The sequence below is a fragment of the Trachinotus anak genome, unplaced genomic scaffold, assembly GCF_046630095.1.
Source record: "Trachinotus anak isolate AG129_WGS33_773 ecotype Australia unplaced genomic scaffold, CSIRO_AGI_Tana_v1 ptg000028l, whole genome shotgun sequence".
NCBI classification, from domain to species: Eukaryota; Metazoa; Chordata; class Actinopteri; order Carangiformes; family Carangidae; genus Trachinotus; species Trachinotus anak.
Genome location: NW_027273879.1, coordinates 4,338,841 through 4,352,522, shown reverse-complemented (window position 1 = coordinate 4,352,522; position 13,682 = coordinate 4,338,841). Strand labels below are relative to the sequence as shown.

At 44.0% G+C, this 13,682-nt stretch overlaps 1 protein-coding gene across 6 annotated transcripts in view; it reads left to right on the top strand.

The window, feature by feature from the left end:
- arhgef28a (Rho guanine nucleotide exchange factor (GEF) 28a) overlaps positions 1–13,682 on the top strand; it is a 43,147-nt gene that overhangs the window by 25,255 nt on the left and 4,210 nt on the right. For all 6 annotated transcript variants that reach the window (XM_071465430.1, XM_071465428.1, XM_071465429.1 and 3 more), the window contains 18 exons: positions 1,117–1,252; positions 1,343–1,398; positions 1,504–1,564; positions 1,742–1,877; positions 2,213–2,331; positions 3,130–3,270; positions 3,460–3,710; positions 3,820–3,945; positions 4,077–4,194; positions 4,318–4,572; positions 4,682–4,758; positions 4,929–5,107; positions 5,222–5,313; positions 5,437–5,622; positions 6,705–6,943; positions 7,704–7,751; positions 8,484–9,002; positions 11,057–11,342. In XM_071465430.1, coding sequence (XP_071321531.1) covers positions 1,117–1,252; positions 1,343–1,398; positions 1,504–1,564; positions 1,742–1,877; positions 2,213–2,331; positions 3,130–3,270; positions 3,460–3,710; positions 3,820–3,945; positions 4,077–4,194; positions 4,318–4,572; positions 4,682–4,758; positions 4,929–5,107; positions 5,222–5,313; positions 5,437–5,622; positions 6,705–6,943; positions 7,704–7,751; positions 8,484–9,002; positions 11,057–11,342 — 3,025 coding nt within the window. The remainder of the gene's footprint in view (positions 1–1,116; positions 1,253–1,342; positions 1,399–1,503; positions 1,565–1,741; positions 1,878–2,212; positions 2,332–3,129; positions 3,271–3,459; positions 3,711–3,819; positions 3,946–4,076; positions 4,195–4,317; positions 4,573–4,681; positions 4,759–4,928; positions 5,108–5,221; positions 5,314–5,436; positions 5,623–6,704; positions 6,944–7,703; positions 7,752–8,483; positions 9,003–11,056; positions 11,343–13,682) is intronic.

The following is a 13,682-nucleotide window of genomic DNA, read 5'->3' as shown; positions in this document are numbered from 1 at the left end:
TTTCTTTCTTAGGGGACTATTTTACATTCTTTCAAGAATAAAATTGATTTATAAAGATGCAGATGTCAGCTGTTGTTACAGCAGCTTATGCTAATACTACAAACAAAAAATGACTCATATAGACAAATATATGATTTGTGTTGCATCATCAACAGCTGTTTCCCCTCAACCTTAAACATCAGCTGTTTCATTTATGGCTAAATTAAAGCACTGTTGTTGTTGTTGTTGTTGTTGCCTTAAGACATTTTTATCAGCGCATTATGTCTGTTGAGATGCAAATCATGACTTATAATCAGATGGTACCAAGTAATGTTTATTTAAATACACGATCATTGTATTTACATCATGTTCTCTGCAGTAGATTTGTGAAAAAAGTAAAAGTTTTCATGCACTATATAAAACTATAAAAGGGAAAACTTGTGTTTCTGGGCCAGAGATTTTCAGTGGAGCAGTATTTTGGCCCACAGACGGCTAATTGCCTACTTCTGCTGTACAGTCCAGCCAGCTTTACATGCTACACTAGTCTCTCTAGTTTAATAGCTTAAAAACACATGGGCTAATTCCACTGATGTGCGAGCTCTGGAAATGCAGGTGTGCACATATTGGCAGATTGAATTTTATTAGTTTTTTAAAGTGTTTTACAGTTTAGTAAAGACCAGTATTCCAGGTCTAGACTCAGGTATGAAATATATGACTCTGTCTTTCTGCCCTCTGGGAGACAGAACCAGGAAATGTGTAAGGGAATAACTCAAGGTCAGAGCGACAGACCAAACACGTTGTTCAGCCTCCTTCCTTTTAATGATTAATCCCCTGTTGTTGAGTCAGCACAGAAACTGGAAGCCCCCTCCGACCTGCATCTGTTGTTTATACCATGCTTCATTTCCTTGTCAGTGGACGTTCTTACGGTTTGGAAAAAGGCGGGCATTCCTTCCACGCTCATTTATCTGCTCACATGTGGGAGAGTTTACTCTGCAAATAGAAAATTGACAGAGATCTTTACCCGAGTGTACAAGGCCTGCTTCGGCCTGAGCTCACAGGTGTGGTTGTCAATCACACTTTTTTTCTGTCTATGTGGCCTCTGTGTTTACACCTATGTCTCTGACATGGTTTTCAAAGGGGAAGGGGAAGGACAGGGAAGCCAAGGATAAGCAGCTGAATGGACACCGGTTTGCGACAGGGTCCTGTTTGGGCCCCAACGTGTGTGTGGTATGTGACAAACCAGCATCTGGAAAGGACCTGCTGCATTGCCCCAGTGAGTAAAAATTGAACTCCAAGAATACATTTTTTTTTTTTTTTATTTTTGCGGGAAAAAATCATGTACAAAAAAATGGTTCTTTCCTAGGTTGCACTGCCATCGTCCATAAGGGCTGTAAGGAATCTGTTCCCCCCTGTTTGAAGGTGAGGGTTGCCCTGAAATGGTTTTAGCTGCTCTCCTCTGCTGAAGCATGTCCTTGGATCAATGTTTACACACTCTAACTAGCCTCTCTCATTTGTATTACTTAGAAACTTCAGGATAAATATGCTGTTATCACAGTGAAGAACAGAACAGCATCCCTCCCACAGAGTGAGTTTACAAGAAACAAGGGTCAGCAGTCGTGAACAGTTTTGTTGTTGAGTCTCTTCACCATGTTGTGCATGACGGTTCCTGTTTGTAACACTTCTTAGTGGTTGCAGATTGTGGGGGTGTTTGTGTCATGTACGCTAATCTGGGGTTGTTCTCTTGTAAAATCCTTTCCCACAGACTTCACAGTGAGAGACAGTCCTCCTCAGTGTGGGGCCCACATCTCCACCTCTCTACCTGTCATGACCCCGAAGGAGAAGAAGGACACTGTGACCCAGTCTTGCTCTCCCTCTGGAAATTTCCCCAACAGTGACAGGTCATTAAATAAATTACATAATATGATGTGGGGATATTGGCTGGGTTCAGACGATTGCGCAAAGTGAGAAATATTCACAAATCTCTTATTGTGCTTTACTCCCGTGACTCCTCTCACACAGTGCGCACACAGGCAGGTGTGTGAGTGAGTTACTATGGTTATGCCGACGCTTTGTGTCTCTCGCCCAGCACCTCAGTCTAACTTATGCCAGCTAGTGTCGCCGCCCCTCCACTCTTCTTTCACTCTTCTGATTGTCCCTGTGTGATTCGCTTTCTGGATATGGGTAAAAATATTGGCATATTGATTCTTGTCCGTGTTCTTCTCTGTGAGCGCAGTCGGCTCAGTGAGAGTTGTTCAGAGACAGAGTCTGATGTCGTGAAGGTGACCAGCCACTCAGAGGAGCTGCTGCCGACTCCAACGTCCTCCACCTCCACAGACTCGTACTTCGGAGAAGGTATGAGATGAATAAGGCTCATTGTTTAAGCTCTGCACAGATTTTTACTGAAACGTAAACGTTTCCAAATTTTGCATGGTGTTATGTCACCCATGCATCACTCAGAAATCCTCCGGTAATAGGAAGTAAAGAACACAATAGGGAGAAAATGGAAATGAGCTGCTGGCAATGCGTCACAGTCGTCTGAGTAAACAGGACAAAACAAACAGCTGTGTTGGAAATTTTTAGCAAGGACTGTATCAAGCCTCTTTTAAACATTCTTAAAGGTATTTTTTGTAAATAAAACAAACATAAATATACAGAGAAAAATTTGTCACAGTGCTGGTGACAAGTGCATGTTTTATGATCCTCCTGATGTGACAAAAACAGTACGGTCAGTGAATTCGAAGTCGCTGAAATTGAATCCATATGACAGTGGAATATTCATTTAAACATTGTCAGTTTCCACCTTTTCCACCAGCACTTAAACGCAACATGCATTTGTGGATCAGAGACTGTGATAAGAGTCGAAACTCCACATACAAATGTAACACACTCCAGATATTTCTACACACAGGAAACTTTTTCCAATAAAATTATATCAGTAAATTATCCAACCTGAACCTATGTAGAATACTGACACACATTTGTCACTAGTATTTGAGACTAATTTCTGTCCAGATAATTAGCTCCAGAGATGAAACAGTAAACTGAGAAGGGTGGAAGTGAAGAGCCCTGACTCTTCACTTCCACTAATTCATGAAATTGAATCTTGGCAATTTTGATTAATATTAATTTTGTCCCCTATCGTTTCCTTAGACTGTGTGGACGCTTATATCCAAAGTGACATCTCGGCCGATGCTGTGGATTATGAGGCAGAGTCGTGGAGTCTGGCAGTGGAGCACAAGTTCTGCAAGAGGCAGGACAAACGAGCTGTCAAGAGGCAGGATGTCATCTATGGTGAGCAGATGTCAGGGTTGTGAAAGAAGACCACTGGAATGTGCCGTTTTCTGCCAATGTCAGTGTTTCGTATGCACGATTACTGTAACTGCATATAATTGTTTAAAGGTCGCCATGCTTGAGTAACAGGAGAGATATAATGTAAGTGACACACACACTGACTGTCTCCGTGTTGAACCTCTGATGCAGAGCTGATGCAGACGGAGCTCCACCACCTCCAGACGCTACACATCATGGCGGAGGTTTTCCGGCGGGGTATGAGGGAGGAAGTGCAGCTCGATACAGAAGCGGTGAAGCGGGTCTTCCCCTGTCTGGACCAGCTGCTTCTCTTCCACCACGCCTTCTTCGCTGCCATGAAGGAGCGGCGGCACAGCTCAGCCCAGCCCCAGGGACACAGGAACTACCTCATCCAGCGAATAGGAGACGTCCTGCTCCAGCAGGTTGGTCTTCTGACACTACCTGTCTCTTGGATGTTACGGATGGGAACTGGTGCAGGTGCGAATCACTGTGTGTGTGTGTGTGTGTGTGTGTGTGTGTATTTTTCTGCAGTTTTCCGATGAAAATGGCGAGAACATGAAGCAGGTGTACGGAGAATTCTGCAGTCGTCACAACGAAGCGGTCAGCTTTTTCAAAGAGCTCCAGCAGCATAACAAGAGATTTCAGACCTTCATCAAGGTACCTGTGATTCCCAGATCATCTTGTTTTTTTTACTAATTCATCTCACTGTCACCGAATTCCAAAATAAAAGCATCAATACCCTACTGCTAAGGAAAATGTAACATAACTCTTGGTGCTACTTTTCCTAGCAACAAGGTAATAATTCTCTGGTGCGACGGAGGGAGATCCCAGAGTGCATCTTGCTGGTGACCCAAAGGATAACGAAGTACCCAGTACTACTAGAGAGGATCCTACAATATACTCAAGGTGAAACATCTGCTGCCATCTACTGGCGAAATCGGTCACATGATCACTAGAGCCAAAAGCAGCACAATGCACAGTATCTCACAGCTTCTATGGCTAAAACATGATCTCTCCCTCATCCCTCAGAAGAAACAGAGGAGCATGCCGACCTCTCGAAAGCTCTGGCTCAGATCCGGGAGCTGATAGCAGCCGTGGACTTGAGGGTCAGTGAGTATGAGCGGCATCAGAGGTTACAGGAAGTGTGGAACCGCATGGAGAACCGCAGCTCGGCCAAGCTGAAGAACGGACATACCTTCCGCAAGCAGGACATGATGGGGCCGGGACAAACGCTCAAACACCAGGGGCTGCTCCTGTGGAAGACAGCCACTGGTCGGCTGAAAGGTGAGACTCATGTACAGTTTTATTGTTTTGTTAATGTTTTTTTTTACACAATGGAACTAAACAAACTGGTGACATGACAACGATTTCCTACTTGTACTCACTTCCACAGATGTCCTGGCGCTCCTCCTCACAGACGCACTCATCTTCCTACAGGAAAAAGACCAGAAGTACACGTTTGCCGCCGTGGTACGCACTCATTCACTGCGTCAGGTTGATCTCAAAGAGACAAATACCCAGCTGTAACAGGAGTCAGATCGTTACACCCTATTACCTGTTCACATAAAGTGAATTACGTTATGCCGGGCCATTATCATCTCATGTAAAATAATACATTTCCCTCCTTTAATGTGCTCCAGGACCAGAAACCTCCAGTCATCGCTCTGCAGAAGTTAATAGTGCGAGAAGTAGCAAATGAAGAGAGAGGGATGTTCCTGATCAGCGCATCAGCCGCCGGGCCAGAAATGTACGAGGTCCACACGTCATCCAAAGAGGAGCGAAACACTTGGATGAGGCTCATTAGAGAGGCTGTGGAGAGGTTTGTATACGTCTGTGTGTGTGTGTGTGTGTGTGTGTGAACTGAGGAAATGGAAACTCAACATTAAGATTTCACTATTTTTCCGGACCTTCGTTCCCTGTTGCCTGTGCTCAGCTGTCCGGAGGAAGAGGAGGAATACACGAGTGAATCCGAAGAGGAGAAGCGAGCGGCTGAGGCTCGGATTCAGAAGATCCATAAGTTACAAGGTACTTTGAAACGCACAACATCATTCATTCATTTTTTTTTTTCTTTTACAATCTTGAATATTTATCACCTCAGTTAATACTGAAAAGAGTTTAATCCTTGAACCGTATGAATGTGTGTATCAGAGAGTCTGATGAGCCAGGACCAGCAGATCTGCTCCAGCCTGGAAGAGAAGCTGCAGATTTACACAGAGCTCTCCGCTCTGAACGGGAGGACGGACGCCTCGGCGGCCGAAGCGCGACTGCTGGTCCAGCCGCACCCAGAGGAGCTGCCCCAGGCCGCCGCGCTGCTGGCTGCGGCTCTGCAGGAGGGTGAGACGTTGTGACATGACACTGAAACACAGATGTACAGTACAGTATTGTTGTGAGAAAAATGTTATTATTACACATTATTACCATATTATCATAAAAAATTGGGATTGCAAGATTTTTTTGTAAATTGAATCATTTTAACCACCATCTGTCTTATATAGAAATGCAATCTTTTTTTAGTATGGTTTTTATTTTTTTGATATTTTCAGGTGATGTTAGTGGGGTTTTTTTTTTTTTTTATATGATTTTTTAAAATATATTGTTTATATAGCTGTCTTGAGATAGAGGTCAGTTCTCCACACATTAAGTTCATTGACTATTGCAGTCCATCATTCTTTGTTTCCTGTTGCATAAGCTTATGTGGGATTTTGCTCAGGTATAATGTAACACAAGAGGAGTCAACTTAGCATTGGCATCATCTATCACAGTGCTTTCATTCATCTACCACCACGACTGTAGCATAAGAGGTTAATACAATTATAACTCCTATATACAAATGGCAGTGACAGATAGTAACCACCAGGTAAAGTATAGTTAAGTTGCCACTCACACCTAAAATACTAATAGCAAATAAAGGCAAACATCACTTTACATTGCCATTAAACCTGCCATCTCTCCCGTATACTGATAACACTATATAGGGTGAGCGACATCTTCATGCATTTTGACATCTAATTACAGGCCTTCTCTCACAAATCTTGGTGGTAACATCTCCCATACATTAACGTTGTTAACTTTTACCTAGTTTTCATTAAGGTGCCTCATATTCTACAAAATACTTGCCACCTTCGAAAATGCATTGTTTATAGTTATAGCTACTTTGGTCATTAAGGTCAACTTCTATTCAAAATTTTTTCATTATGTCTGATGAAAAAAATTAAAGGACAAGCTCAGGAAATATGAAAATGATGTGTCAGGATGTGATCGTTTTCTTTGTGGAAACCCTTTTCCCAGAATTTCAATTTTCTGACTCAAAATATCGTATCATGTTCTTCTGACCAAACGCACACACAAAACCCACACACATGGCAAAACCTCAGTTGCGCACTCAGTTTCACACTTGTGTTATTTTTGTTTTCCAGCTGAAAGCCTTAAAGCCACACTGTCAACCAAGGCCCGTTCTCCATCCAGTCAGAGCCCGGACTCTGACACGGACTCTGCGTTTCCTGTCAGCCCCGCTACACCAGCAGAGCTCACCTCAGATCCTTCTGAGCCTTCACCTGAAAACCCCGAGGCCAGTGAGGGGAGCTGGACCAAGGCCCTTGTTTTTCAGTCTCCAGCTCACTTGCAGAAAACAGAGACAGATGACATTGACCTCAAGGTACAGCACCGACCCCTGGTTTATAAAATGTATTTAGCTCATAGCGACGCTTGCTTGACCTCATGATATAAATTGAAATAGAAAATGAGGCTGTTTGAGTTAAATATTGATGCAGCAATGTGATGTAATGTTCTTCCCATTACTGTAGTTGTGATGGTGGAGCTACAGTGGTATTGCAGAGGTTATTATAGGTCATTACAGCCTCTTACAGCCTGCATCTGAACGTTACCTCTTTCCATTTCTCCACAGATGTGTGGCTCAAGATTGCCAGCAGTTGTTTTAATAATTCAGTGTGGTCTATTAGAATTACATTTCAGTCTTAATGTGATGAATCATTGATAAGCTCATAATAAAGAAAGAAGTCCATTTAGTTCCCAAAGCTATTGTGCCATTAAAAATGGATAAGGAGACTTATTCCAATTACCTTGCCACAGTTGTGCAACCGTTTGCAGCTTTTTGTGAACTGTGAGGTAAATGACTCTGATAAGAGAAGAATCATTTTCTTATCCACTGCTGTGTGATAATTCAACCCCAAAACAGTTTGGTAGGAAACCATGTGGCCTCAAGGGGGCGCAAATGTTGCATGAATGCAACTTCAAACTTTGACCCTCCATTAGCTTCCCATGAGAGAGGGACAGTCAGACTTCCCTTCTGACTCATTAAGTAGCAGAAAATAGGTGACATTTTCACAAAATCTTAAAATTCATGCATGAAAAGCACATTAATCTGCATGCTGTGTGTGACTTTTGTCCATTAACAGGTTGCTCAAAGTGTCCAAAGCCTGACCCAGTTGCTCTACAGTCTGCAGGTGAGTGGATTTCTCAGTTGTACAACCACCAGCTTCTTTTTTTTTTTGCTTTTCTTGCAGCCCTCATCTACATTAGCAAGTCCACAAGCAAGCAAACTATGATACTATAAACTATAACAAACCCACTGTGTTCTCACTATGAACAGACACATGCTACGTTAGCGTCATACTCAGTGGAGGTGAAGGCTTTAGGGTGTCTGCACGCACCAGCTTCAGTAAACACAACCAACATTCGGCTCAGCTGTTTGAAGCCAAAAGTAGAGAGAATCCTACTGATCTTTTTTCTGCTGAGAGGTACAGGATGGTCTTTTGTTTCTCTGTACACACAAATCTCTTTGGTATAAAATGTAAATTTGTGTAGAGAGAACCTCTGTGTGTCTGTGTGTCTGTGTGTTTGTGTGTGTATTTGCATATGGACATGTGTGCTCGCACAATCTGTGTAGGTTTGATGGTTTTGATCTCAATGCCATTTTCATATTCAAAGTCTTTTCTTGCACATGAACCTGAAAACCGCAGTTCTACCAGTGGCGGTGGGTACAGAGATGCTGTTCCCTTCGCTCGTAAAAAGTCGGCGCTCCCTGCAGAGCCTGATCATAATTTCCGTCACACTTTGCCATTCAAATCACCTTTTCTTACTGCCTGTTGTGAGGACGCGCATGTGGTTAAAGTGGCGGTTTAAGTCTGTGCATTTTCATGAACCCCTATCCCTGTGCCCTTCGCTGTCTGTGCTAGGCTGCGGTGACCATCCAGGACAGCTGCTACGAGGTCCAGAGGCTCCTCCTCCGAGAGACCGGGCGCCCCTCTCCCCGCGCCCAGCGACCTCACCTCCCGAGCATCCGGGGAAACACCCTGCAAGAACAGGAGAAGCAGCGTAACCTGGAGAAGCAGAAGGAGGAGGTGGCGGCGGCTCAGCGGCTGCAGGACCGACTGCGCCAGGAGAAGGAGCGCTGGGAGAGGGAGTGCCAGGCCAGGGAGAGCCAGCAGGGGGAGCAGGAGAGCAGGCTGGAGGAGAGGGAGAGGCAGTGCCACCTGGAGGCGGAACGTCTGAGGCGCGAGAGGGAAGAGCTGGACGAGCAGCTGGAGGAGTACCAGCAGAGCCTGGAGCGGCTCAGGGAAGGCCAGAGGAGTGTGGAGAGGGAGCGGGAGCGGCTGGAGAACCAGCAAAAGCTGCTCCAGCCCTGGAGGCACGGCCGCCAGAGGAGCCTGCCCACTGTGATTCCTCACATGGTCATACCTCTGGATGGGCAGCAGGTAGGGAAACTGACACAGCAGACACAACAGACAACAGACAACTACTTTCGTTCAATCTGAAGCAGTAACCGGGAGCTCAGTAACGCCTCAGACCACAGCTCTTGACCCTGACACCAGTCTGATGTACAGATATACAGTGTTTATGGAGTATTTCTCAGCTAAAGTCATTAACGAGCTTTCCTCAGACAGCTATCATCCTGAGTTACGCTGGTTCACTCATTTACACAGTGCAGCTCAATCCCCTCTTGATATACGACCTGCGATAATGAGAGCAATTTCAGCATCATTTGTCTTAGTGCTCCAGCAGCTCCACTCACCAATAAACATCTTAATGATTGATGATAATTAAACCGTTGCAAATAAAAGCTCCGACAAAATAATTAAAACCAGAGGCACGCAGCCCAAGAAAGCAATCAGTCGTGTCCAAAAGGACTTAAATCATCAACACTTTGTTTGAAAAGCACTACAGTCAAATGTCCCCCGCAGCTGGAAGGCATGCAGGATAAAAGGTGCGCTGTTCTCCATGCCCTTTAAGTCTCAATGTACTTCAAATGGGAAAGCAGCGGTAGTGAAATGAGTAAAGTGCATTTAGCCTCTGCTGGTTACGGCTTTGTGCTGCTCAGTTCAGCAGGTGTTAGTCTTCAAAAGACGCCCACAGAGCACTCGAACGGACAGACAAATGAGCAGACTCGTGTTACAATGCTGCCTCCCTCTCTCATTAATTTACACGCCACCTTGGGCTTTTGCAGGCTGGGCGTGATGAGGCTCTCCTGGCTTTTTGCAGATTTATTTATTTCCATTCATCTGTTTCAGTCGGTGTGCAGGCTGCAGTAAAAGCAGTGGTCTGACCGAGGCGTGCAGGGGCAGTGGAGCTCCTAATGTTCCCCTGCTAATGTTTTAGCCAGAGGCAGCAGTTCACAGGGTCAGAGACAGATCGAATGACACACACACACACACACCAGCTCTCAGGTCCTTTCTAATTAGCTGTGCTGCCTCGGCTCAGCAATGGAAAGGCCATGTAGATGTGAAGATGGGAGAGGAGGGAGTATTAGCAGAGAGGTTACCTTTCACCAGACATTAAAGGGTCAGTTCAACCAAAGGACTAAACATTTATTCCATTTGCCTCCTGCCACGAGAGGGATTTCAAGGACCCAAAATGCAGACAAAGAAAAGGGGTATTGGTGGAAAAATTATGGCTTTAATAACTAAGGAGACTAAGGTAAAAAAAAACAGACAGGAAAAAACCAGGAAATCCAAAACACAGGAACACAGGAGCACAGGAGGACGAGCTGCAGGGGGAGCTTCATGAAGGCAAAATGGAAACGAAACAGGAAATAAATCAAAACCAGAACAATCAAACATAAAGTGTTCACAAGTCCAAACACAAAGAGCCTTCAGGGCTGACCATTACACCTCAAGTTGTACCTAGCCATGCATTTCTAGTTTTATTTCCCCAAGGTCTGAGATGTCTCTCAAAAGTTGTGACTTTAAACCCATCCAATGGTTTGTGTTGCTCAAAGCAAAAATTACATTTTGAAAAAGCAGCAAAGTGTCTTTTCAAAAACATCCTTTTAATTGCTCAAGGTAATTCCACAGAACACACTGTGTCCAGTTTTTATGGGAACTGCTTTCTACAGAAGAATAAGAAACTTAACAGTGACGTCTGTAGATGCTGTAAGCACTGAAACCTGGACAAGTGAAAAAAAAATGTTCGGTATGAATAAATACAACAACAGGTAAATAGGAAAAAGGATCTTTATGAAGTGCCCTTATAATTTATTTTAATGACAGTTTTGGAGAAATTGATATAAAGGTGTATAAACAGAGCCTTTTATAGTTTTTGTCTGTTACATAAATTTTATTTCCTCATCCCTCATGCAAATGGGTCCATGCGTTTCAAAGGAGCATTGTTGCAAGGTCTCACAGGTGCAGAAAGACCGTTCTGTTTGTAGAAGCGGTCATCTGGACAAGAATATGACCTTCCTCTGAATTTATGATTATCACCTTTCAGCTCTGTTGCTGAATGTGATCGTGACATTTGCTCGCTCCCTCAGGACCCGGCATCGAGTCAGTCAAGAGACCACGCCGGTAACGGCTCCATGTTTGTGAATGAGGCGGCCTTCACCAGCGCCAGCATCAACAACCGCCACATCCATCACAAAAGAAATGACCCCACCACACACAACTGTCTCAACACCCTGCTGGCCAGATCCAACAGCAGACAGCCCCCCATAGCGAAGCCTCCCCATAATCCACACTCAGACTCCCAGGGATGGGTGATGGGGACAAGGTACCTCTACAGTCCTGCAGGAGGGCTGGGACTGCAGCACGCACCCACTGGTAAGAATTACTAACAAGTGCATGTTTCATCATCTGTACAGTAGCAGAAGAAAGGTGAATTTCCCTGTTACAGTTTCCTAAAATCCCTCTGTTTTGACATGTAACCCCCTAAAATAAAGTTTAAAGAAATAAATAAACTTGTGACACAGCATCACAGGAGTCAGACGTCTGTAAGTTACAAATTCTTACCTCTAAATCTCCCAGATCTCAGTCTCATTTGAAAACAAGGAAAAAGGAGCAATAGAGAGATTTTTCCCCTAAAATGAAAAGATTGGAGATTGGAATAAGATACTGAAGCAAAACCTTTCTTTTGCATATTCTATTCAGCAACTCTTGAGCTAACTAGTGACCCATTTAAGGGGTCTCAGACCCCAGATTTGGAAACACTCAGATAGGAATAAAGAAAAATTAATAAGTGTAGACACATTTTTTTAAAAACTTGTCACCTTAAAGAGAAATAAACTGATGCTACAGAGAAAGTGATTTGATATTTGAACACATAACTACATTAATTACCATATTTATGAGCAAAAATGTTTTTTTACTATTCATGCTTCATTACTAATTTTCATCAGTGGTTGTGTTTAATATCCTGTATCTTATTGCTAAAGGTGCCATATCGCATAGCTCAAGTGCAGCTCATATATTAAACAGTAGTGTGCCGTTATCACACTGTCTCTGCTGCACAGCATAATTGAGAAATCTGCTACCTGTGAGAATGTAAACAAACCCTCTGCCTGCACTGGTTTCAGTCACATATGTACACACACATACATACTCTGCTGTCAAGGCTGTATCCCTGGTGAGGCCTTGTCTGTCCTTCCTCTTAGTTAATCAGTGTCTCTCGACAAAGAAACCCCCCCCCCACCGCCCCCCACCCCTTCTTCCTCCTCCTCCACCTGCACCCAGCAGCGGCCCCTCGCCTGCCATAGGAAAAGAAAAAATCAATGGTTTCTCTATCTATCGACTGGCGGGGCAGACAACAGCATGTGAATCACAGTTCACTGGCGATGGCTGACTGATTGGGACATCGATCTGAAAAAATCTTTACAAAACTCATTACAGCATGACTTGTCATCGCATCGGGCAAAGGGGGGGAGGTGAAAGGAGAGGTATGAGAGATGTAGATGAGTATTAATCTGTGTTTCACTTGGGAGGTGTCAGCTACATTCTCATGTTTGCCCGTCCCCATTCCTAATGCCTGCAGACACACACTCATTCGAATATTCACGACAGGCGGGGTAAATTACAGGTTATGTGTGGCTTGTCCCTCAGCCCTTGTAAAAATGGGGTCAGTGTTAACTGCAGCTGATGTGGGCTTTGTGGTATTGTTTACCAGCTACAGCAGCTCGCACAATCTCCTCCTCATTGATCAGCTTATTAACCTTTCCTCATTATTGAGCGCACACAAGCCCCAGTGAAACCTGAGTCACTTGTTAACAAGCCTGGGGTGTATACTTGGTTACAGTCCACAACGCAGGGTGCGTTCCAGCTGATCGCACACAGTGACTAAAATTCCCAGTCTTCACATAATTTCCCGTTAGATTAGAATCTCTATAAGGAGTCGTTTTAGTATTTTATGTGCAATCCATATTTTAAAAGCTCCTCTGCGACTGCACAGTGGAGGTCTGGTATGTGGAGGAATCTGGTGTCTCTTTATTCCTCTTAAAAGAAAAGGAATCCCTTTCAAATGCAAATGATCCATTGTGGCACCAGTCACATGGATCAAAATATGATCTCAGTTCTCATCCTCACCTGAGCATGTGAAGATTTTTTTTTTCTCATGCACACACACATACATACACACCCTTTCTTTTCAGTCAGTGGATTTCCATAATTTGTTCCTGCTCAGTGTAATCTCGGGGAACCAGTTGGATGGAATGTGCTGAAATGACGACTCATCTGATGAGTAGTATCAGGTTTTTGTTGCTCGCCATTTCTTACAAAGGATGAGAGCATCGTGGGTATGCTGAGGAAGAAAAGAGAGATGAAAGTGGCGCTGCTGAACAGTATGTAGATGAAGTCGCACCTTGTATAATATGCTGCGTGATGCACAAACCTGCTTTGTGCACCGTGTAACAAAGCATCTGGCTGCACAGTAATGGCTAAATGATGCTAATGGTTGTTTTGCTCTGCAGAGATAACGACTGGAATAATGTTTTTGTCCCATTTGGGTGGGAAATTTGTCTTTGCCTGGCCAATCAAGACAATCAAAGCAATAAATGCAGGAAAAATAATAAACACTCACATCACATAGCATCAGAAATACATCAATATATGTGCAAATGTTGATATAACTTAATGAAATCTTCCAGTGTTAGAACATTTTAGTCCATCCGA